At 39.6% G+C, this 25,581-nt stretch overlaps 1 protein-coding gene across 2 annotated transcripts in view; it reads left to right on the forward strand.

Moving 5' to 3' along the window:
* Positions 1-25,581, forward strand: part of ST6GALNAC3 (ST6 N-acetylgalactosaminide alpha-2,6-sialyltransferase 3) — a 550,540-nt gene that overhangs the window by 376,544 nt on the left and 148,415 nt on the right. The window contains exons 4-5 of one of the 2 annotated variants that reach the window (XM_068538029.1): positions 19,577-19,634; positions 22,458-22,545. The exons of the other annotated variant lie outside the window; for it this stretch is intronic. Coding sequence (XP_068394130.1) covers positions 19,577-19,604 — 28 coding nt within the window. The 3' untranslated portion in view covers positions 19,605-19,634; positions 22,458-22,545. Of the gene's footprint in view, positions 1-19,576; positions 19,635-22,457; positions 22,546-25,581 lie in introns of those variants that run through there. 2 annotated transcript variants of the gene reach the window in all.

The following is a 25,581-nucleotide window of genomic DNA, read 5'->3' on the forward strand; positions in this document are numbered from 1 at the left end:
CTTCGGCCCATTTTTTTGATTGGGTTGGGTTTTTGTTTTTGTTTTGATATTGAGTTGTATGAGCTGTTTGTATAATTTGGAAATTAAGCCCTTGTTGGTTGCGTCGTTTGCAGATATTTTTTCTTGTTTTGTAGGTTGCCTTTTCATTTTGTTGATGGTTTCCTTTGCCGTGCAAAAGCTTTTAAGTTTGGTTAGGTCCCGTTTGTTTAATTTTAGCAAACACAGATTTGATGCAAAGCCTCTAGATCTTTTCAAATGTGTTGATGCCCTTAAGCACTTCCCTCAATTCTATACAGAACTTCTGGAGCTGCCGTTGTGTGCTTGTGTGTATGTTAAAATACACATAATATAAAAGTTACCATTTTAACCATTTTAAAGTGTATAATTCAGTGATGTTTAGTACATTTACAATGTGCAACCATCACTACTATCTAGTGTCAGATCGTTTGCATCCCACAAAAGGAAAAGCCATATCAATTAAGCAGTTACTCCCTATTAACCCCTGACATTCACTCATCAATCTGCTTTCTGTCTCTATGAATTTGCTTATTCTGGATATTTTATATAAATGGAATCATACAGTATGTGGTCTTCTGTATTTGACTTCTTTCACTTAGCATGCTATGTTCAAGGTTTGTCCATGTTTTAGCGTGTGTCAGTACTTTGTTCCTTTTTATGGTGGAATAATATTCCATTGTCTGGATATACCACATTTTATTAATCCATTCATCAGTTGAACAATTCATCAGATGAACAATTTGAATTGCTTCTACCTTTTGGTTATTGTGAGTAGTGCTGCTATGAATATTCTTGTACAACTCTTTGTTTGAACACTAGTTTTCAGTTCTTTTAGGTATATACCTCAGAGTGGAATTGTTGCATCTCATGATGATTCTATGTTTAACTTATTGAGGAATTGCCAAATGGTTTTATACCATAACTGCACTATTTTACATTTCTTCTAGCAATATATGAGGGTTTCAATTTCTCTATATCCTTACCAACACTTGTTATTTTTTTTTTCTTTCTTTTTTTTAATAGGTATCATAATCCATGTGAGTTGGCATCTCGTTGTGGTTTTGGTTTGCATTTCCATGATGACTAGTGAGATTGAGCATATTTTCATGTGCTTCCTGGCCATTTACATATCTTCTTTGGAGACATGTCAAATCTTTTGCCCATTTTTAAAATTCGGTTGCCTTTGTGCCGTGAAGTTTTAAGCATAAAGCTTGAGACAAAATGGAAGCTACTTGTGGTTATTTTGTTAGAAATTATGCCACTTGGAAAAGTCTCAAGGATAAATTTTGCTAATTTCTTTGTCCACTATTCACTAAGAAGTCCCGTTCTCATTTCTTTCCCTTTGATCATTGGTCCCCTGGCTCCATCTGTCAAGAAACAAGGTGATCTTTGATTCCAGCAAATAAATGATGCACTGCAAAACCAAGTCCCACTATTGCACCTGAAGTTTCATCACTGTGGGTTTCCAGGAGTCAGCATTGCCTTCAAAGACAATTGTTAAATGGCCCTGGCTTCATTCTTCTTCATTTGCATTAGCAACTGCTATAAGCAGTAACAAGATAATAACCCAAACCAGCATCCTGTTATCATTCATTTATTTGATTTAATACATAGAGATGTAGTCTCTTAAAGAGCATTTACTTTTCTTCTTCACATCATCAGAATCATTCTCAATGGAAACATTTAGCCTGATAATGGGGATGAATTCCTTTTTAGATCCAGTGAATAGGCTGGGGACTCAGAATTCCTGATTTTGTTTAAGCATTTTGGGTAAATGCGTAGGAGAAGGAATGGTAGTAGTTTTTACCATGGTTTGGTTAGGCTTCTGTAGTCAGGTGAGTAGGAGTAATGTTTGTGATCATTTTATTTGAATATTTTATTTATTAAAGTAAGATCAGAACATAAAAAAATATAACTTAGGAAAGATGGAAGTGGAAATTGAATCTTAGCAGTCACGATTGGTCATTGTCTTATTTAATCTGTCTCTGTTTTTTTCTTCTTGTCTATAAAATTGTTCTTCATGATACCCTGTACCTGCTGGTAGTTCATATTCTCCATAGACTCCTCTAACTATGCAAGACACATAGTGATCAACGATCAGTTATCATTTCAATCTTAGTTCAATTTAATGAGCTGTGCTTTATACTTAAGTTGTCTCTCCCCTGGTGGTTGCCCATGGCAGACTTTGGAGTTTGATAGCTCTTCACTCCTTATTTTACATTTCATCTCTAAGTGATTATACCCTGTGCCCTTAATCCTCAAAAGCATCAAAATATTTAAAATTACACAATTAAACTCTTCAGATAACAGTATTAAAACTTTAGGTAAAGGTACTCGGGACCAATGATGCTTCATGCTGGAGCCTTTATTCTACGTTTTTCTTCTCTAAAGACTTCAGGCCATGGTCTCCCTCTCAGCATGAACAGCTGCCATGCTTGTACAAGTTCAGGGGACCCAGCCTCAAAAAGTACAGTCATTCAGGATATCATTTTGCAAGGGAGCTCTTGCCACCAGCTTTGAGGGAGAAAGCAGAATGATGATCTTGATGTTGACAGTGGTAGTGATAGTAGCAGCAAGCATGTTTTGGACTTCTGGTACAGTGCTAAGCTCCTTATTCTACATCATCCTACTTAATCCTTATCACAACTCCACTAGGTGGGTATCATTACCTTTTCATTTTACAGATGGAAAGACTGAGGCTCAGAAGGCTGTTCAAGGTCACTCAAGTAGTAAAAAGCAGAATAAGTATTAAGACTTTGGTTACCCTGACTGAAGCCCTGAAAAGGCAAGCTGGGCAGGTTCTTGAAGGTACCTAGCATGTCTTTAGCATGGCCTCCTGTGGGCAGTGTACCTGACTCTCGCAGTCCGGCTGGTCACATGGCCTCCTGTTTCCTCAGCATCCTGTACATCTAAAGCAGCTGATGTCATCCGTGTAATAATTATCCCACACTTGTCTCCATCTTCCCAGGTTGTGAACTGCTAGAGAGCATAGGTGCTGTGTTTTTTATCTCTCTATATTTAGGACACAACACAGAGAAGGAACTCAAAATCTGTGGAATGAGTGGTTGAATTAACGGAAAAAAAAAATGTGTGTGTGAGTGAACTAATAGGTTATTTCCTGGTCTCTCTCCCAACTCTTCCTATAAAATGGGCCCAGCCATCACCATAGGTCCCTGGATAAATGATCCTGTTGTTTTTCTCTTTAGTTTCTCCAGTCCCCATTATTTCTTTTTAAGGCTGCACAATTGGCAGTTATATATAAGCTAAGCCAAATCAAACCTTTTAGAATTGTGAATCTCTATCCATTAGTGGGTCTTGAAATTAATTTAGTGGGTAGTAGTCAGCATTTTTTAAAGAAATAAACAGACCAGAAAAGAATACAACTTATCAGCATGCATGGCACATAGAAAGACACAGTATTTGTTTCAGATGGGTGGATAAATAGAAGAGTCACGTGTATCAATAGCACTTTTTAAATATCATACATTAAGGCATGTTTTAAGTAGAGCAAATGCCACACTGGCATTTAGGAAAGTGTATTTCAAAATGTTTGACCACTATCTACACTAAGAAAAACATTTTATGTTGTTATTTAGTATATATCTGAGTGTGTGCTAGATTGCTATGTGAAGTATATTGCTTACTGTTTGAAGTACACCATCATAAATGACATCCCAATGTGTGACCTGTGACCCAACGTCACTTGTCCTGCTTAAACAGTTCCTAAAGTTTTACATTTAGTCAGCTTTTGTAAAAATTATGGCCAAGATTTAGGAAGTTTTCTCCTAGTACAATTATTTTAACATTTTCTGATCAAAAATAAAAATACCACAGAGAATTTTAATAGGAAAAACATAGAAAGTTTTTAAAAATTTAATAGCGGAAGCTTAACTTTACAATTCACAGGATTATTTCATTTTTTTACTCTTCTTTAAACTTGCTCCTCCAAATGTTAACCTAAAAGCACTGCTACTTTAGGTAAATTGTGGGGCTCCATTTGTATCAGTCAATAGCATTAATATAGGATTTCAACTTCAACTTGCTGTGAGGGAGCCCAGCTTTGCCGTGGAATGCATTCATGTGCAGAGCTGCCTTGCACAGCTCATTGGAGATAAGACAGTTTTGACCTCACATGCCAAACTTTTGTCACTTTGTCTATTTTCATAATTCTCTATAACTCTGCAGAGACACGCTTTTGATCGGTTTAGTAGCAAACTGAAAATGTTCTTTAAAAAATCCAATACTGAAGAATACCCAAGCAATACTGCTCTTCCTAAAACAAACATTTGTTGGGTGCTTACTCTGAGCGAGGTAATTATGGGACAATAGAATAACAAAGTGAGCAAGGTACAATTCCTGCTCTAAAGGATCACCTGGTCTATGAGCTTTCCCACTTTAAGACTTGGTTCCATCTTGCCTGGGTCTATGGGTAGACTGAAGGTCCTCCACCTGCCCTCCAGGCCCACTCTATGATCTTCACCTAGCTCTCCGCCCTGGGAGGTCAGCTCATATGGATTGCAGCCAAGGACTCTTTTGCTCTCTGCCCTCTGGTTGGGCTTAGCCAGTGGGTGGCCTGGCAGGAGATCAGAAGGAAGGAGGAGAATGAGGTAGGAGTATTTATTCTCCCAGCTCCCTCCTTGCAAAGTCATGCCAGGCAGGCTCTGTTGCTGTACCGAAAATCAGAGCTCCTTTCAGGCACTCTCTCCACACAGTTGTTTCTGCCTCTGTGTTCCAGTGACCACTGCCCCTCCTCTTGTTTCTCCAGTGCCCCACTGTTGCCAGGTCTGGGGTACAGCATATCACCATGGTTTCTCTACCCTGCCCGCTTCTTTATAGATCATCCCTTCAGCATTGTGTGCCTTGACGGAGCACCACTTTCACTCTAACACTTTCCTTTAAAATCTTCCAGTCCTCCTGACTTATGCCTTAGCTAATTTTCTGACAGACACAGTTGAAACAATTTCAGAAGACTTATTTATTTTTATATATGTTTCCAGGAAGCCATCTGATTAATCAATATGGAAAGGTATTTAAACCACAACCGCTGGTTCCTACAAATATATTTTATCTCTATCTAACACATACTTGAAAAGCTCAATAAATATTTGTCATTGTGGGTGATGTTGATCACGACCCATGAAGTGGTCACAGCCTTAGTCGTTAATTACCCAGTTCACTAGGCTTTGTGGCAGGTGTCCTGGGAGGAAGACTCCTGTGGAAGAATGAGGGAACTGCCCGTCTTGCTAACAAATTTTGCCACCAGCCCCCAATGTGCGAGTCCTAGTTGGGTGTTGTCGTCTGTTCTCAGGGAAGAATGAAAGAGTATGGGGTGATAACCTAAACCCTGGCAACAGCAATAACAGAGCCAGTGGCCATTTATTCATTGCCTGCTGTATGCCACACATTGTATTGGGCAGGCGTCATACTAGGATCTTTACATTATCATCTTATTTGGTCATTGCAATTGCTGTACAAGGTAGCTCTTTTTTTAAACAATATTATTATTTTTTTTTAAATAAATAAATTTATTTATTTATTTTTGGCTGTGTTGAGTCTTCATTGCTGCACGCAGGCTTTCTTTAGACGCGGCGAGCGGGGGCTGTTCTTCGCTGCGGTGTGCGGGCTTCTCGTTGCGGTGGCTTCTCTTGTTGCAGAGCACAGGCTCTAGGTGCGTGGGCTTCAGTAGTTGTGGCACACGGGCTCAGTAGTTGTGGCTCGCGGGCTCTAGAGCACAGGCTCAGTAGTTGTGGCACACGAGCTTAGTTGCTCCGCAGCATGTAGGATCTTCCCGGACCAGGAATCGAACCCGTGTCCCCTGCATTGGCAAGTGGATTCTTAACCACTGTGCCACCAGGGAAGTCCCTACCAGGTGGCTCTTAATTCCATTTTATAGATGAAGAAGCTGAGAGTTGAAGAGGATAAGTGACTTGTGCAGGATTACACAGCTAGCTTCAGAACTAAGATTTGAACTTAGCCTCACCTAAGTCAGAAGCGTTCTTTCCACTATTCCATCTCCCAAAAGCCTCTTTGTTTTTGCCATCAACTTTGCCAAAAGTCTCATTTGCCATCATGTTTGATCTTATCAAAGCTTCAAACATGTTTTAAAAAGCAGGCATTCTATAAATTGCGGGGAAAAAAATCTGATTGGGATCCATTTCTTCCCTTCGAGTGGTAAAAGATTAAAGAGAATGGAATTTGAAGGAGAGGAGGAGGAATAAATGAACTATATATTAGCAAAGGACTTTGGAAACCCTCAAGTAAATAACAATCAAACATTGAATTTTCTGCATTTTAGATATTGAGTCATTTGCCCTACAACCCAATGAGGCTTTCTCCTGAACTTGTGTCCTTGGAGAGTAAAAGGCTTTACCACTGACCAACTGATTTACTTCTATGTGCTTTTAAAAGAACCCTACCTACCCTTTATTCCCTTGGAAGCAAGAATTTCCCAGAGTTTCTATGCTAAGATGAGGGAATGGGGCTAAAAGAAAAGAGAAAGCCAAGAAGTCTACCTGAAAACTGTCAGTATCATCTCAATGGGGAGTTATGATGTTTTGACTTCAATGAAAGAGCAAAAGCAAGCAAGCCAGCTGGTTATAAATTTAATTAGTGAAAATACTACCTGAGGCCTAAAACATTCAACAGTACAGCCATTGATTCTTCTTTCTAGTTGGTTCATTGCGGAGCCGTTGCTGTATTTGATATGGTGAACTTCAAATTGTCTTACATTATCATTTAAATGTTGTATCAGCCATACCCTGAAAGCAGCTGAGGAGTTGCATACTTACTGGGAAAAGACAAGAGAGTGTTTTTCACTTCTTTTAGGAACAAATATTCTTTGGTTGACAGGTTTTCCCTGTTAGGGAGGATTGCTATTGTTTCCTATTCTTTTCCAATCCTCCTTTGTTTTCACCACAATGTTGCATTTCCTCAGTTCTGTGTGAGGCACTGGGAGAGGGTAAATCATGATGTTCCAGGTCTACGTTCTTTCTGGTCTTTCTTAACCTCTGGGATTATTTTCTTTAACGTAGTTGTTGGAAAGTCAGCTGTTACCTGCCAGAAAATAAAACAACCAATTTTTCATTCCAAGTTAAATAAACATTGAAAAATCAGCATTCTACAGGGACCATTAGCTTATGTATCACTGTAAAATGTTTTATGACTCTTGGTATAAAGAAAGCTCATATAGAAATAAATTGTGTCATAACAAACATTTCTCCCTGTGGTGGTTTGTAATAGCCTTAACATCAAACAAATCTAGATTGAATATTGTTAGTCTCCAGAAAAACTGACCTTCAATTTCAAATAGTTGTTTTAAATCATTGTGATGATGACACTGACTCAGATATAAGGAGATACAAACTTGTATCAACTCCCTAGATCATCTTTTATTTAGAAGAGGAGAGATGTCTCAATGAGCTGAAATTGCTCTGGAGTGACCCATTTTATTTACATATCTGCTTGTTCTGACTACCACTTCACCAAATGAGAATCCAGCACATAGCTCCCCGGGGTTCTTGAGAGAGCAACTCATAGAAATACACAGATTAAAACCCATGAGCAGTTACCATCTTACATCTGTAGATTAGAAATTCTCTTAAAAGTATAATAGTCACTGCTGGTACAATATTGGTGAAGCTGCTGAACTCATATCCTATTGGTAGCAATACAGTTGCTTTAAAAAGCATTTTGACAATACATAGAAGTGTCTATATGCTTTAATCCTATAATTACACTTCTGGGAATTTAGCCTAAGGAAATCATTTAGAAGAATAAAAAAGCTAAGATGTTCATTGCAGAATTTTTTATATTAGTGAACAGTTAGAGACAACTCAAGCACTCAGCAAATTGAGAGTCAGTCAATTTTTTAAATCTATGTGGATTTAGATACATGAAGTTTAATTGGTGACATATAAAATTTCATGATATGGGGCTCAGTGAAAAAATATGATTATGAGGATATGAAGTTATTGTGAGTGTATGAAGAAACAGAATTTGGTAAAATGTGTTCAGATTTAGCTTTTAAATTTAATTTTAGTTTTACAATGTTGTTTTGCGTTCAGCAATAGTTAGGATCTAAAAACTACCTAACTCTAAATATTAATATCAATGAGAAAGATTTTATATTTTTTATTGGAACTTTGCGAAGATATTGTAGCTGTTCGAATGTAAACCTTTGGGCCTGAGAGTGTCAAGGATTTGGAAAATTGACATTTAACTGATCAAATTTAAGCAAAAGAGAAACCAAATAGGTAATCAGAAGAGTTAGACATCTTTCCATAATAATGAAATCTTCCTTTCATGTTCTTTTTGGGGTTTTTTAATTATGCTCGTGCCTCGAGTGAGAATCTCTCATCAGATAATTTAGAGAGAAGTCATTTTCCTTAACATGTTGCATCAGTGTAGTTTGTGGGGCATGAACTGAAAAATCCTTATATGAGTGGGGTAAACAGGCTTTGTGGGAAAGCTCTATCCCAAAGAACCACAGGACAGAAAGGGAATATGAAAATATCCCTTCCAGGCTTGAATCAGACGTAAAAGTATCCATGGAAAAAGACCTGTTGGAAATAACCTAAATACCCAACAATAAAGGATTGGTTATATAAAGCGTGTTCTAGTCATACTATGGACTATTAAATGGGCATTGAAAGTAAAGTAGAAAAATATCTGTCAATCAAGTAAATGTCTACAGTAAAGTTATGTGAAAAAAAGTGAGATAGAAAATTATGAATAGGACATGACTCCAGTTTTTACACTCTCACTCATAAGAAAAGGAAATTAAAGAGATGTAAACTTATCAATAGTGGTCACCTGACTAGTGGGATAGCAGGCAATTAATTCTATATTCATCCCATATTCTCCAATTGTTTTCTCCCTTAATTAAGAGAAAGTTGTTTGTAAAAATTGTTTCTTGAATTTAATACAGGTACTTAAATACATAGTGATCGAACTGATGCCTGAAACAATTTTAGAAAGAGGTAATATATAAATTAAGATAAAATGAAATAAAATAAAATGCAATTTTGATTGCATCAATTGACTGAAAGTCCACAGCAGTGTTCAGATAAGATTATTTGCTTTTTATGTAACTCCACCAGTGAGTAACTTGTGTTGAAATGCCAAATATTGGGATTTATGCAAGCTCTTGCTGACACTCTCATGTTTTGTTTTGTTTTTTTCTGAAAATCTTTTTTGCTAAAATTGTGGTATTATATATACCAGAATCAATCATTCTTCCTCCCTGCCTTTCTCTCTTCTCTCCTTCCACCCTCCTTCCTTTCAGTTCTACAACAGTAAGCAGAGTGAGTGAGGATGGGTTTAGCTCAGTTTGCCCATATGTGAAAAGTCTTGGGTTCATAAAATCTTGATAAAATGAAAGTAGCAGAGAGCAAAGACCCTCACCTAAGTACTGGTTAGTAACTAGATAAAGCCTTTACTTCCATATTGTTTAGTGCCTATGATTTAAATGGCTATTTGGGTCACATTGATGAAGAGCCTGATGTTAGCCTTCTAGATTCATACAGTAAGAAGCAAAAAATCCTTTAGCCTTGAATTTTACTAAATAGAACACCCTGCAAAAAAGACAATGTTGTATGTATTTCTTGGTTGTAAGTATACTGAGGGAGATTTGCCCCCAAATTTGTCAGCTTCTCATCACTCAATATACCAGCCCTGCAGTAAATGAAACGATGTAAACTCTCGAGGCTGCTACCTTCACCCACACCACTAAAAGGACTGATAAATGGGGAGTTTAGTCATAGTTTTGTTCCTGTTCTTTACTCATTTTTTACCAAAGTATTATGTCTTTTCTTGTTATACTTGAGAATCTAGACACCTATCATTTGAGATTGAGGGACTATGGAATTCCAGGTCCAGAGTATGAAGGGCCAGTGTAGTTAATTAGAAGGGGTTTCTAATCAATAGCAAAAACTATGGAAATTTCTCCTAAACTTTTTAGTGGTTTTGAGTAAATATTTATGAAGTAGAAAGAAGAAGGAGGCAAGAAGAGAAGGACGGAATCAAGAGAGGCAAGGAGGAAGGAAGGGAGATACTCTGGCATCACCCACGAAAAAATAATAGTCTTTCTCACTGTATTTGCAGATGGGGAATCATTGCTTTTTCTGCCTCAGTAGTATAAAAGAAAAAGTGACACAAAGGATAACTTATTGATTATTACAATATTATTAGCTAGGTAGTAAAATAATATTATTTATGCAGGAGACAATTATTGTATCTATTTCTTTTCAATTCCTCTGGTTATGTGTTGCAATGATTTATCCTGGGAGTTAGCCAAAATTGTTGGGGTTTTTTTCCCTAACAAAAGACTATTGTTGAAAGACTTCTTTTTCCCTGTTTATTGCTACCCTAACACAACACACCTCCTCCTGTTTCCTCCTTCATGTCCTCCTCATTTACATTTTTGCTACTTTACTATGGATTTGGAGGATATCTAATAGCACAAAACATCAGATTGCCCTAGGATCCAGCACATTGTCTTGCATAGTGTAGGCGCTCAGTAAATATTGAATAAATTCAATTCAGAACCTTGGGGGGGAAAAGTCACAAATTTATCAAATAATTCACAAAGAGACAGATACCTGGCAGCTAATCCAGTTAACTGTATTAAGGAAAGCTGAATCCAGAACATGTTTCAAATCATTTCTCTTCTTACAAAAGTTTTGTTTAGTGGCTAGAACACTTGTATCTCAGTATGTTGATCAAATGTGACTTGAGCCAGGGAGATTCACAATAAATAACACCAGGAAGCTTATGAATGATGTATCAAGTCCACCGATTTAATGACAGGTGAGGCAGAGGAGAGCAGTTACTTCATTTCAGAACAGCCAAAGCCTTGGCAGTGGAATACCACCATGGGAATACTGAGTGGCTGTGACTGGTTTGTAGTAAGCTCCTATAATGAAAAAAGTTTGAAATGTTCTGACGGGTATTTGATTTTTTTTTTTTTTCCTGTATTAATGGAGCCATTGCTTCCGGTGAGCACAAACGAAAATGGGCCCTTTTGCTTCTCTAGCATTTGCCCAGTGGAGATTATGTGGTCCAGCTGAGCGGCATTTCCAGTATTAACCTCTTTTTACTTGCAGCGAAACTATACTTTTTTTTGGAAACAGGATCCTTCATGACTTGTTTTCTCTCTAAAGCTTAGGTTCTGCAACACATCAATCAAAGGATTGATTGCATTGCTACTGTGTGCCTAGTACTGTGATTCTCTGTGATTGACTTAATAGAAACATATCATAATACTGTTGGGTGGAAATCAATCATAGCTCATGGGTGAAAGAGATTCTAAGTGAAACTAATTGACTGCCGGCATCTAGGAATGGGGCGTGATCTGGTAGATAGCCTAACAAAAGACTGGCCTCCTCTCCCACTAGGTCTGTTCTACTTCTGCATATAAAACCAATCACCCATTCTTATGTTTATTCCTTAAATAAAGCTCTTATTGTATCAGCCAGGATACTTTTTATTTCCAAGTAAGATGAAAGTTCCAGCTAAAAATGGCTTTAAGCAACTTAGGAAGTTATTATATCACAAGCATAAAATACATTTTCTCCTGTGTTGTCTCTATTTTCAAACAGGTTTTTCCCTCATACGTACCCAAATCCAAGAGGAAGACAAATCAAGGGCTTTCCTCCCCAAGAATTTGGACAAAAACTAAAGTTCTGATTACTTTAGTCCAAGTCAGGTCACATGTCCATCTCAAGAACCCATCACTGAGGCCAAGGTTTTGCCTGGGTAAACCGTTCTCCCCTGGAGCCAGGATCAGCTCCAACTGGGCTGAGCATGGGACAAGGATGCTTTTGCTCAGGTGCTTTTACCAGAAGCAGGAACTGGCTGCTGTAAGCAGGTGGCAGATGTCTATTCTAATGACTGACAGCCAGGCCTTGTGCTGGTTGTTGATAGAAGGACAAGCATGACTTGGTTTCTTCTTTCCCTCTCAGAATCTCACCCCTCCTGTCTATGTTAACACCCCGTTGCCAATTCACCTTCTTAAGTCAAAGTTCTAATCCTCTCCTACTACTCTCAATAATGTTGCTGGTTCCTTATTATCTATTGATTAAAATACTAACTTCTCGGTTAACCACCCAATCCAGGCAAAAGCGACTGGTCACATATCTTTTGGGTTTTCCTGCCTCCATGGCTTTGCCCTGGAACATTTTTCTCCATGCCTATCAATGGTAGTCTGAATCTCTTTCAGGTCCAGTTCAAATATATCTTCACTGATACACTGAAACACCCACTGAGTTCCTTATTCTAGTGTTTGTAGCACTTAATATGAACTTATGTTATAGCACGGACTGTTTATTTAACAAATATTTATCGAATGCTTACTATACGCTTATAGCTGTTCCAAGTGTTTAAAAGTATTTTTCCTACTTTGTATTATTGTTCATGGTATTCTTGTCTTTTTTCTCCAGTGATTTATAAGCTCCTCAAAAGGAGGATCCTTAAAGGCAGTGACATACCTACTCATTGTGGGCAATCAGCATATGCCTCATGGATGAGCAAATGTTCACCAGTTTGCACATATAGTGAGCACTAGCATTTAAAGCTGAAAAGTGTAGGGCCTGTTTTTTCTCAAATCTCTCTGCACAGAGTATGGCAACATGCATATACTTAGCATTCACTAAACATTTGTTGACTAAATGAGATAGAAATAAAAAATATTCAAATATCTAAGAATGAACTATTTGCCCTTTGTTTTACATTCTTCAGTCTTTTGGCATAATTTGTGAAACTTCTTGTTGTTATTGTATTTTTTCAAACAGCTTTCACAAGAATGTCTAAGTTCTGTTTTCAAACTTGAAACAGGATGAAGGTTACTTTTTTAACAATGGGGACTTTTTTCAATAGTTGCACATTTCAACACAATTGACCAATTGTTATAAGACTGAGTATTATGAAGTTCTTCTAACAGCCATAGCGCTTTGCAGGCCCATGTTCTGTGCAGGTGTTAGTGAGTAAGGGTATTCAACAGCCCTTGCAAAATTGGTGTATAAGGAGGTAAACACTCGATTTGTGGAGTGACTCGCAAGCACAATGAACACTTGCCTTTATTTGTGAGTTTGTGATTTGAATTGACTAACATTTCAGATGTTTCCATGCAGAAATTTGTTCTAAAATACATAAGCCATGAATGGGCGGGAGAAAAGGTCCATTTTCTTGGTCTCAGCCATGCTGGACAAGGACCAAGTTTCCCATACTATGCCTTCCCAACCTGAACAGGAGATGGAAAGTCTCTGCCCTCTTTCTTCTCTTTTCAGTTTCATTGTTCCTCGTCCCTCTTCACAAATAATTTGTCAGCCACCTTAGATGAGTACCAACAGGTGTCAATTGAAATTGGCAACTAGCATAGCCTTGGTGATTTTGTGAGAGCAGTTTCAGGGAAGCAGTAAAGGCAGAAGCCAGACGGCAGTGGGCTGAACAGCATGAATAGTTGAGTCGCTGAAGTCTGATGAATGAGTCCACAGACTCTGGAGGTGCACCATCCAAGTTCAAACCCAAACTCTGCCAATCACTAGCTGTTGACTGTGGGCAGGTTACTAAATATCTGTCTGCCTCAGTCTCCTCTTCTACCAACTGAGAATAAAAATAGAACCATCTCAAGGCTGTTATGAGGAGTAAATGAGATCAAGTGGGTAAAATGCTTAGAACAGTTCTAGTTTCCTTGAAAGGCCTCAGTAAATATTAGCTGTGGTTTTTGATGAGATTGCAAAGACAAGCTGAGATTACTTTTGAAGCTTGGATATGAGAACTTGAAAGAAAATGAGGTCATAGTTTGCTAGGGGGTAGAGATTAGGAAGTTTATTCCAGATAAGTGAAATATGAATATTTTATAAGCTGGAGGAAAAGAAGTGGTTCTCAGAGAGTGATAGGTTGAAGATGTAGAAAAGTTAGGGCTTAATTGATGGAATAGTATTACTGAGAAGATGAGGGAGGGTAGAACTTAGAGAAGGGGTGGATGGATGGATAACCCTTGGATAGGAGGGGTTTCTTGTTTCCTAAGGCTGGGGCTAGGGTGGGGGCAGTAAAGAGAGGCAAAGCTAAGGACACATATGGAGCAGGAAGTTGAAAGCGTTCAAGACTAATAGCTGGTGGTCTTTGTGAAACGGGAACAAGCTGAGCTGGTGGGAGAAAAGAAGTGTCAGGAGTGAGGAATGGAGTAGGACTGATAAACAAAGTAGTTATGCAGCAGTAACTTCCGGAGACAAGATGACACTGGCCAGAATGTAGAGTCTGACAAAGGAGTGAGAATTCTGGTATGATGAGAAACTGTGCCCACAAAGTGAGACACTGGTGTTTGCTTCCACAGGTGGAACATTTCCAGGTAGTAAGTCTAAGGTGAACATTTGAAAATCATTGTGGTCTACAATGTGAAGTTAGAATTTACAAGGATTCTCCACCAAAAAAAAAAAAAAAAAAGATTCTTCACCACAAATAAATGATTGGCATATGTCCATACTTTTCTTGATTTATTGAGTCATCTTTCTCCTTACAAATTTGCAATGCTATTGGAAAGGTAGGTTGTAGAGTTGGATTTGACGCTGCCCCTATACCACCCAATCTGTCCTTGAATATACTTATAGATGGGATATTAACTTTTTATAGGGCTGACCATTCTATTTTTGAGTAGACTGGAATCCATTAAGGTAGAAACATAAGTGCTAGAATATGGATTTTATTTTATTGTGATGGTCACACAAAAAGCCTTCCCATCCTACGTGCCCTTCTGCAATGTTATTTTGTCACTTTTCCCATCAAGAGGTGGAGTTTATCCCCTCCCCTTGAATCTGGGCTAGACTTGTGAATTGAATGAAATAAAAGTGACACAGTGCAACTTCTGTGCCTAGGCCCTAGGAGACATTGCCATTTCCATGTTGGCCCTCCGGGAATCCTGAGCTACCATGTAAAAAAGTCCAACTTCTCTGGCCTGCTGGAGAGAGAGGCCAGGTAGATAGAGGCCCTGGGGATGAAAGATCATGGGAAGAGATAGGCCCAGGCAGCCCCAGCTGGCTCAGCCACCCGACAGTGTCGCCAGATGTGTCAGTATTGCCAGCTTGATTCCTGCAGCCTCAAGTCAAGTTGCTCCGACCAACGCATGTGGAGCAGAGACAAGCCATTGCCACTGAACTCTGCCCACATTGCAGAAACATGAGCAGATAAGTGGTAGTTACTACTTTAAGCCTCCGAATTTTGAGAGCTTTATTATGCGGCAGTGGGGTGTGAAGGGGAAGAGTCTCAAGACGGGGGGTCAAATTAAAAGCCCTCGGACATAATCCAGGTGTCAGGTAATGAGCTGGCAAGTACGGAAAGAGAAGTAGGCGAAAATGTGGAAGAACAGTAGGCGGCCAGGTTCAGTATGACCTGGTGATTGGATGGGGGGCAGAGGAGAAAGGAAAATAAAATTATTATGAAACTCTATGTCTGGGAAATAATGTTGTTGTGGACAGCAATATGTCTAGATAAGGAACTGAATTCTTGAGGAAGGTAAGTCCAGTTTACAGTTGTGACTTTTGATGTGACAGCACAACTTCCCTGTAAAACTGCTCCCAGAACAGCTAGAGACACAGGCCGGTAACTGAGGGCCTAGTCGGGGCTGGAGCTGTTAGAGGTTTCAAACAAAAAGATGCAACCAGCTCTCTTTCCCTTTTGTTCCAGCCTGAAGGGTAATTTCTAATTCCTTTCTCCTGTATTTGGTAGCAAAAGCGGAGACATCAAGCAGAAGGGAGAAAGAAAGGAGAGGGAGAGACACATGTGAGAGAAAACAAGCAACGTAGTGCCCCGTGGGATTGCACCTTATTTTAGTAACACCTCTTGGAAGGCTGCACTGCTTAAGTAAAAATAAGAAACACGACACTCAACTAAGATGATCGTCACTTACAGCTTCTCCCTTTAAATAGCCTCAAATGAAAATAAGAAACCCTAACCTCAGCTTTTTAAATCACAGTGAAAGGAAAAGAGATGCCTTCCTTTTATGGATTCTTAAACTTTCAGAAAGGGTGCATTTGTGTCTTGAGCAGGATGGCTGTGTGTGTGTGTGTGTGTGTGTGCGTGTATGCATGTGCGTGTGTGTGCACGTGTGCACGCGTAGGGAGAAGGCTGAGATCCCGAGGTGTGAGGTTTCACCTAGCAGGCAATGTCAGGACTTCCCATCGGCCAGGTTGTGCTGTATTTGTGAAAAAAGTGAAAAATAAAGTATACTGCGTCTCTTCTAAGGGAGACATTATTGTGTTGAGTTTGCATAGTACAAAGATTACTTCCCCTTGCTCTGCGATCAGGTAGAATGGAGTCCAGATCCTTGTCCCATTGCTTACTAACCACGAGGCTTGGACATGCTATTAACCCCTCTGAGCCTCAGTCACTTCAGCTGTAAAATGAGAAGGCTGTCTACCTCATGGGGTTGTTTTGAACAGCCAATGGAATATTGTATGCGAAGCACTTAATCTGGTAAGGGCACAATAAGTGATACCTATAGTCATAAGAATTAGTGCTAATTTGGGGCTTTGTCATTTTTGGCCTATCATTGAGATGATTTTTCAGAAATGTTTACAGAATAAGGAAATGAGGTCTGAGTGCTTTTAGTCAATGATTTAAATGTAACAATTGTTTAATATAATACTATTTCATAACAGGTCACTTTATAATTTATGTGTCTTTATGATTTCCCTCTTAGGGGACGGATTCCGTTGTTTCACAGAATCTTTGTAAACCTTTAGGCAAACCAAAACTGACATGTTGGTTCCTCCTTATTTCATTGTTCATAATTCTGGATGTAAGAAAATAAACAATGTTCTAATGCAGAATTCAGCAAACTTTTTCTGTGAAAGACCAGATAGTAAATATTTTTGTCTTGCAGGTCACTGATGATCTCTGTCTCATATCCTTCTTTGTTATTTTTTACAACCCTTTAAAAATGTACAAACCATTCTTAGCTCATATGAAAACCGGTTACTCGTTGAATTTAACCCATGGGCTATAGTTCGCAGACTCCTGCTGTAGTGTAAGTTTGTATTGTTTATTACGAGGGTACTAGTAGTTAACTAGTCCCCTAGTTATAATAAATAAATACTGAAAAAAGAGTGAGAAAATACATTAAGTAAGTAACATGTAAGCGATTCTGATTCTGATTCACACACATGCCGGCTTCAAAAAGACCGTTGATTGCTTGCCTTAATGGAACAGGGCCATTTTCATTGAGAAGCAATGAGCTTAGGTATGATTTTCAGGACTGGAGACCATTCAGCACATTAGTTCTGAACAATATCCTTGTGCTTTGCACAAATTTCTTTCCCCTCCTCAGAGGAGCAGTTTGGATACAGGGTTTTATGTCATCAGGCACAAGCTGCCATTAAAACCCTAAACTGAAAGTCGTGTTGCCCTTTATGAAAATGAACAGCTGGTTAGCCCAGACCATTGGCTGCCGTCACATCTATTTGTGTTGTTTACAAGTAGCTTGAATATCCCTTCACGTTGAGGGGCTTTTAGGACATGTTTCAATCACCCAGTGGGAGGGAAATCCTCGTCAGTGATTAGTGTCTCTTTCAGCCCCTGCACCTGCCTTGGCTCCTGCCTCTCTGGGCCCAGGAGAAAAATATTCTCCTGGATGCCATAATCCAGGATTGTCTCGATCTTTTCTTTTCTGACTTGTGTTCCAACATGCTTCCTTGGAAACACCAGTAATGTCTTTTTCCCCGGCTCTTTGCCCTATTGTCGTGTCTATCTTTCTACTTTCCATTGACTACAAAGAGAAAAAGGAGAAATATTTTTAAAACCTATAAAGTACCCCAAATTATTTATCCCTGGATATGCTGAGAGCAGACCATATTCCTGTGTTTTAATCAAGCATGTTTTTGGTGAGTCCTATATTTTATGTTAAAAGAGGCAGATGGAATCATGACCCACTATCTGAGTAGCACCTTAGCTGAGGTCCTGGTACTCTGTGAGCCAAGCTGGACCAGCAGAGATCCTTTTGGGCGGCTTGGTCTTATTATAACATAGAGTCTGGAGCAAATTAGGGCAAGGAGCTTCCTGTCTTCCTTTTACCCTAAGCCTACACTGGAGCCTGGCCTTTGGCATCTCACCCATCTAATAAGGAATGAAGGCTGGCTCTGGAAGAGCACATTAGTCAGAGAAGAGAAGCAGCTCAAGATAGAGAGATCCCGAGCGTGTTTGTCCTGGTTGTCCAGGACAGAGCTGGCCTGTGCTTCCTCTCCCAGCTTTCTTGGGGCCCTTTGCTCCAGACGTTCTCGGGGCAAGGGTTGCACCAAGAGAAAGAGCGCCCTCCAGCCTCCACTCACTGCTTCATTCAGTCATTCATCCACCCAGCACAGATTTATTGAGTAGTTATCATGTGCCAGACACTCTTCTAAGTCCTGGCGACGAAGCAGTGAACGTGAAAGACAAGGTATCTCATCATTTTACTCCATACCTTGTTCCAAAGATACCACTTTTCCTCAGGCTCTATCTTTGATCACTTACCTTCAGCATTGTGACACCTGTGGGCCAGTGACCAAGGAAAATATCTTTGAACCAGACCAATCCATAGCATGGTCCTTCTTGGAAGGGTTGATAGGGAGGAGTGATGAAAAGGGAGCTGTGAGTTTCTTCTGCCTACAGGCCCTGTTTCTTACTGTGGATGACGATCTCTCATTCTAACCCCCCTCTAGTTCGCAAGAATAGGGGCAGTACTGTGTGTTTTCATCTCCTAACCTCATCTGATCCTATTCTGTTTGCCTGGTCTGGGCTAATTTCCCTTTAACTGCTTTATGGTCTTTAAATGAAGTCTCAGCCTATTGTAGGCCCACCTTGCAGGTGCCATCTCTATCATGTCACTCACCTTGCAGGTGCCATCTCTGTCATGTCATGCGGTCAAAGGTTGTTTTGTTTGGGGTAGGGAAGTTTCTTCTTCACCGGATGTAGACCACCTGTCCTGAGCTTTTGCAAACATGTCCTTTTCTGTTTTGTGGAGGCCCTTTTGGTTTACTTTCTGAGGAAATTTTGTTGAATCCCAGGTTGAACCAATGCTTGTGCTATGTTTGATGTATCCAGGCTTTTCTGTTCTGGTTGATCTACTGTAGGTAATTTTAGAGAGACTTCAGTTCCTCAGTAAGTCAGATTCCTTGCCATCAGGCCCAGTATCTCTAACTCCCATTCAGATGGGAATGGGCTTTTAATACCCATAAGACAAAATGATGTTTTTTTTCTGTTCTAAAATCAAAATATTCCCAGTACTATTATTTTTTACAGTCATGTGGCTGTAGATTTTTTTTCGCTGGTTGACCTTCTTCTTCTCATGTTCAGATTTGTGGCTGTAGCTCTTCCTCTTGTCCAATAATTCATAATACCTTCCTCAGCACAGTATCAACATGCTTAAAGTGGTATTCTGGAGACATACAGCAGAACTGAAATACTATCCACTGCACATACATCTTCACATCATTAGAAGAGGCTACTCCAGGAAGTGACTTGGGTGGGGCCGGTCACTGGAATGTATAGAAAAACAAAGTCAACATTCTTCTTTTTTCCCTAAACCTCACAGAGCATCATACAATCAAACAAGATCCTGATGTATGGCCTGTAAGGACTCCCCTGCGTATGTGAGTGTCAAACCCTTATTATCCAAATTTTTTATCCCTTTACTGGTCAATCCACCTGTTAAAAAAAAAGTCACATTTTTTATATAACATACTGACCTGACACTAGTGAAGTTGTCTATAGTTGTTGGTTAATAAATGCAACAAAATTGACAACTCCCACGTCTATAATTAAATGTGTGAAACTAACAAATGGAAGTAATAGAGAAGATCTTTTTTTTTTCTTTACTGATCATGTTGTGACATCAATTTGTATTAAATAATGAGAGTGAGAACTTAGAGGATTTGCTTTTCATTATGGTGCAAATTAACATTCAACTACTGATCCAAAATAGATTTGCATAAGAGTTACCACTATCAATAATCATTTAGACGTCATTTTACCCAGATAAATTAGAATCTCTAGTGATAACAAGCAAGACTTTTCCTCTGTATTGCTGAAAAAAGATTAAAATAATAGCGTTTTCTTATAACTGGATCTTATGATTGGACACAAGCCTTGTATATGTGGCTTTCTATATCTGTTCTTAAGTTTCTTTTAAGTGTAAACATGAATTAATGCTTCATGAAACTAAGAAAATAAGATGGAATTCAAAGATGATGTTGGATAGACAAAGGTCAGGAAATCATAGATAGAAAGATACCATAATATCACCTAGTCCATTCCCCTGCATGGGATGCATAGTACCTCCAGCTGCTATCATACTTAATTGATCTCTGAGGAAGAAAGAGGAAAAAGATCCTTCAGTAATCTGTTTAAGAGTCCCTTCACTCCTGCCCCAAATACTAGTCCTTCAAACCCTCTTTATAGCGGTAAATTCTTATGTATGTATATAGCTTAAAATAACATATTTGTTAGAGATGATAGAGGTAATGACAAGAGGTAATCACTATCCTTTATTACCCTGCAAATATGGTATATAACTGTAATATCAACCACAATCAAAACACCATAGAGTGGGTGTTTCAATAGGCTAGACACTTTTCTGAGTCTTTTTTACAGCATCATTCCAATACTATCCATTGCTATTATCTACAAAGACATAGAGACTCAGAGAAGATAAGTAATTTGCCCATTTCCACCGTTTGTAAGGGACAGAGCTCGACCTTAGATCATCTACTCCAAACCCTCCTTTTTAACCATTTGGATCCTGCATCATTATAGGGTAACTGTGAATCTATTGAAAAACTCTGGTTGGGGCCCCTCTGGTGAGTTTTCTCCTCTCTGAATTAACTATATCCAATTTCTAACAGTTTGTCAGAGTGTCATGTTCTACCATTAGTTGCTAACAGAGATGTATGGTGTATTGTTATTTTAAATCCACACACATCAAGAATATAGGCCTAATCGGAGGAAATTAAGGTAGTTGCAGCTTCCTGATGATTAAGCACAAGAATTTGTTGCTTGAGGAAGTTGTAGAATTTTCTCTTCTGAAAATCTGAAAGCAAAGCACAGATAAGGTTTTAACAAACTCTGATTTTGGCAAATGGATGGTTCAGAGTAGGTGATCTCCCTTGGGTCTCCCCAGTCCTAACATCCCACAAGTCTGTAACTTCAGATAGGGACTGGATGTTTTAACCTTGCAACGTCCTTTTGAGACTTCTGTTTTTATGCTTGAGTGATTCTTGACTCTCTTTGGTTCAGCTCCACATTCTTGCGTCTCTTTCAAATGGAGATCTCATAAGAGCTATTATTTAACAGGTTCCCAATGCACAATGTACAGAATTATATACAACTGTGCATTTAGGACCTCAGCAGTCATAGTTCATCAACACTGTCTGTTCATTCTCCTAGTTGATTAAGTTAAACAACAAGACGATATTTCCTCACTGGGTAACATTTTAAAGTGCACTGTGTATGTGACAGATGGGATCTTATAAATGCATTAAGCATGCTTATTTTAATATCTAAGCATATGCAAAAGTCCTAGAAATATTTTACATGCAAATGTCTGGGGCTTTGCAAAGGCCTGTAATAGAAATCCATACTCTGACTTCAAAGCCTTAGTCTCGACAACTAACCACTTGGCTATTTCCAAATCAAATTTCTTCAAACAAATCAAAGGCATTTGTCCTACCCAAGAACCAAGTTCTGCGGCAAATTTGACATTTTAAAATCAAGCTGCTTGTTGAGATATTAATGCACTGAAAAAGGCACCCAGAATTTCTTTCAAGGGATGAGAAACACCTTTTTTCATGCTCCAATGACTCAGAAATTTGTCAAAGAGAATTTTATCAAATTTTCTTCACATACACACACACACGCACACACACACACACCTCACCTTTGCAGTAAGAGCCAGCATTTGGAATTTCAGCCCAAGAGAGCTTTCATTTTCTGAAAGGTTATGAGCCCCTGAGATTTCAGTCCTTTTGGAGTCATGATCGCTGTGTTGCTTCTGTGTTGTTAACAATAACACTGATTAAGAGGAAAAAAGAGAAAAGATCCCGCATACCAATATTAAATGCTTCACAAAGTAGGAATATTTTAAACACCAAAGCATTTGTAGTGAGTAGAATAAAGTGCCCAATTTCCCAGGGAGCAGAGCAGAAAAGAAACAAAGAGAACGATCATGGTAAATAACTAACCTTTATCCAGGGCTTCCTGTGTGGAAGGAAGTGTGCCAATGCCTTCACGGGCATTGTTTCATTTAATCCACCCAACAGCTCTCCAAGGAGGTACTTTCACTATAGATTTTTAACTCATGAGGAAACTGAGGTTCAGTGAAATTAAATGACTTGACTGGAGGCACCTAGACAAAATTCAGATAGGGTTTATTCCAAGCCCCTGTTCTTAATTGCTTGACTATGTACTGTCTTCTCTAGGAAAGGAGCGGAACAAGAAGCCCTGGCAAGAAGAGGTATCAGGAAGGAACAGGAAGATCAGGGTGGGCTTCCAATGGACAGTTCTCTAGAGCCCACATGCCAGAGCATGCAGGCTGGCTCAGAACCAACACTTAATAAATATTTATGGAATGAGAGACTACATGAATGAATGCAAAACAACGTTAAGACAATTTCCAGGCATTCTGGCCTTCAACCCCCACTACTTCCCCAGCCATCCATTCTAGCTCATTCTAACATCTGTCATTTGTCCATGGTTGTGTAACAACCTGGCTTCCACTTCCAGAACGAGTGCTGCACGAATTTGTGAAGAAAGCAAAATGCTTCTGGTTCTTTGCTGGTACCATTATTTCCCCAGCCCATGCTGTCCTTTATGCTGGCTGCTGGCTGTTCAGAACTCAGCAAGCCCAGGGCAAATACCACTTACGGACTTTTTGTGATCATCTTTCTTCTCCTTTCTCTTCCTCCCTGGTCAAAATTTCAAGATTTCTGGAACCAGCTGTTTGTTTGCTTATCCGTCTTCCCCCTTTGAACAGTGAGATCTGTAAAGACAGGAGCTGCATCGTCATTATATTTCACTGCTCATCATGGTACCTGGAATAAAGAAGTTGTTTAATCAACATTTGTCATCTCAATTAGTGAACGAATGGATGAATGCTTTCCACTGCAAACCTTATTTATCAAGATCGCAGGGAACTGGGTACTACCACCGTTAATAATTGTTATAACAATGTACTTATTTAGAGGTATTACTGTAGGAAGCTTTATAGTTTCCAGAGTTGCAGGTGTATGTGTGTGTTCACACATGTATATGTAAATACAATATTTATTGAATACGTACTATGTGCCAGGGCTGTTCTAGCATTGGGGTATACTGTCAACTACTATACAATCAAAATGCAACTTTTGTTTTCTACCATCCCTTTACATTTGTTTTTTTGGAGAGGGATTCTCTTTCCCTGCTCCTGGATGAAAATTCTAGTAGGCTCCAGAATTTCTCTGCTCACTCAAGGGTAAAATGGTCCTAAAATGCCTTGAAGTCACAAATACAGTCTCAATTCAGTAATTGTGATTTCCAGTTCTAAGGAATAATCAAAACTCTGAACCTGAGTTAGCATTCAGTCTTCTCCCCTTCCCCAGGTGGAGCCCTGCAGTCTGAGAGGGGACCGTGGGCTGAGGCCCTTTCTCTACTCTCCTTTGCTCACCGCTTTTCTCATCTTACAGCTGCTATTTAAGGTCACCTCAGCTCAGGGTTGAACAAGAGGTGGGAGGAAGGTTAAAGGGGATAGTACCACGCTATCCTTACTTGGATAGTTCTTACTTGACTGTTAGTTCTCTGAGCCTGACAGTTGGTTCAAGGTGATCTGCCTGGTTGAGGAGGGTTTCCTGGCTCCTTCAGAGGTTCCCCGCTGGGCCCCTTCTTCTGAGGACCCTCATCCTAAGCATGTTCCTAAGCATATTCTAGTCTAGATGGTCTCCTGTGGCTCTTTCCTCAGCCCTTAGGAACTACAGCGTACATATGCTGGGTGTGAGCCTTCTAGGCAGACATCATCTAGGGATGATGCAAGAAAATCCTACACTTGCTCTCTCTCCTATATGACCCACATCTGCTCCATGGGAAACATTCATATCCCTCCCCAGAATGACTCTGGGAGGGGAGGCTGGATAATCAGTGGTTAGTGAGGCATCAGTCCTTTCTAGCTTCTGACCAGGAAACACAGCCCATAGATCTCCCAGTGATTTCTGGCTTTCTGCTCATCAGACTTGGGGTAGAAGTGGGGAGGTGGAGATTTAGGAAAGCAAGAGCCTTCTGATGAAATCCCTTCATTCTTTCTCTTCCTTGCACCAGACTCTAGACCCTCTTGGATTCTCAAAGTGGGGATTAAATTCTAAGATCCAGGAACAGTTTTTTGAAAATCTGCACATGATGGGTTGACCTTGGAAATTCCCATCTATTTTACATTGCAGTCTCTGTAGACACTTCAATTTGTAGCATAATATTTTATATAACATTTTTATACTGTTATATATGTATAGTGTGTGTGTGTGTATATATCTCTCAAATACGTTGAAAGCTAACAACTTGTGGAATGTAATGATAAAATTATTTTGTCACCTCTCTCTTTCTTTTCAGTTTTTCCTCTGCTGCCAGATGAAACCTCAACTTGGATATACCCATGGGTTTTCTGATACCGTTTAAGAAATAAAAATATTCTGGTCACTTTAAGCAACAAAATACTGTCACAATTTGGTACTTGAGATGTCCAGTCCCATGTAACAGTCAAACCTAATTTCATTCAAAATTACAGCCATTCTTTCTCTCCCAGTGGGCCCACAGCCTGGAAATGTGATACGTTTGGTTCCTTTTTCCTCCCTTCTCTCTGCACTAGCTAGCTGCTATTTATAGACCATTTGGAATTGGAGCAAGAGGTAAGGAGGAGAGGCAAGCTCCTGCATGGCCAGTTCTGCTGTAGGCTGGCCTCATGCTCTCTGGGCCTGGCCTATATTAAAACACTTTTTCTCATTGGACACTTTCATGGCTTCTTCGGAATCCCCCTTCTACCCTCAGTGCTGGGAATTTCCCAGCTGCACAGTTCTCTTGATATAGGCGATGATTCATTTTCCTCTGACTAGTTCGTTACTCCTTCCATAGTCCCAAGGAATTGGAGGGGGGTGGATAAGAGGCCCACCCCCAGCTTCTATTTGATGAGTTTTCCCATCTCAAAGGGACAGAATGGAGCTAACACAACCTCATTCTGGTTCCCTTGCTTACATGGCCTATGTTTAATCTAAGGCACACACTCACACAACTTTTGTCCCAAGAAGAAACTCTGGGGGGCACTTTTCAACTCATTATTGCCACTGAATGTTTGATGCCAGTTCCACTACATCTCCTCTGCTGCAGAGGACAGATACCAAATTTCCAAGAGGTCCTGTGAAAGTCCCTTTCACTTGATTGGCTGTGAAGGGGTAAACACCCCTTTGGGGAAGGGACCTCACGGCATAGCTCATGCTGAAGTTCCCACTCATTCTTTCCTGTCTTAAGCCTCTTATATTCTGTGTAGTTGACCTGCTTAAGATCATGTAATTGCTTTTAGTTGTCTCC

This window comes from Eschrichtius robustus, chromosome 3 (assembly GCF_028021215.1).
Source record: "Eschrichtius robustus isolate mEscRob2 chromosome 3, mEscRob2.pri, whole genome shotgun sequence".
In the NCBI taxonomy this organism is placed as follows: domain Eukaryota; kingdom Metazoa; phylum Chordata; class Mammalia; order Artiodactyla; family Eschrichtiidae; genus Eschrichtius; species Eschrichtius robustus.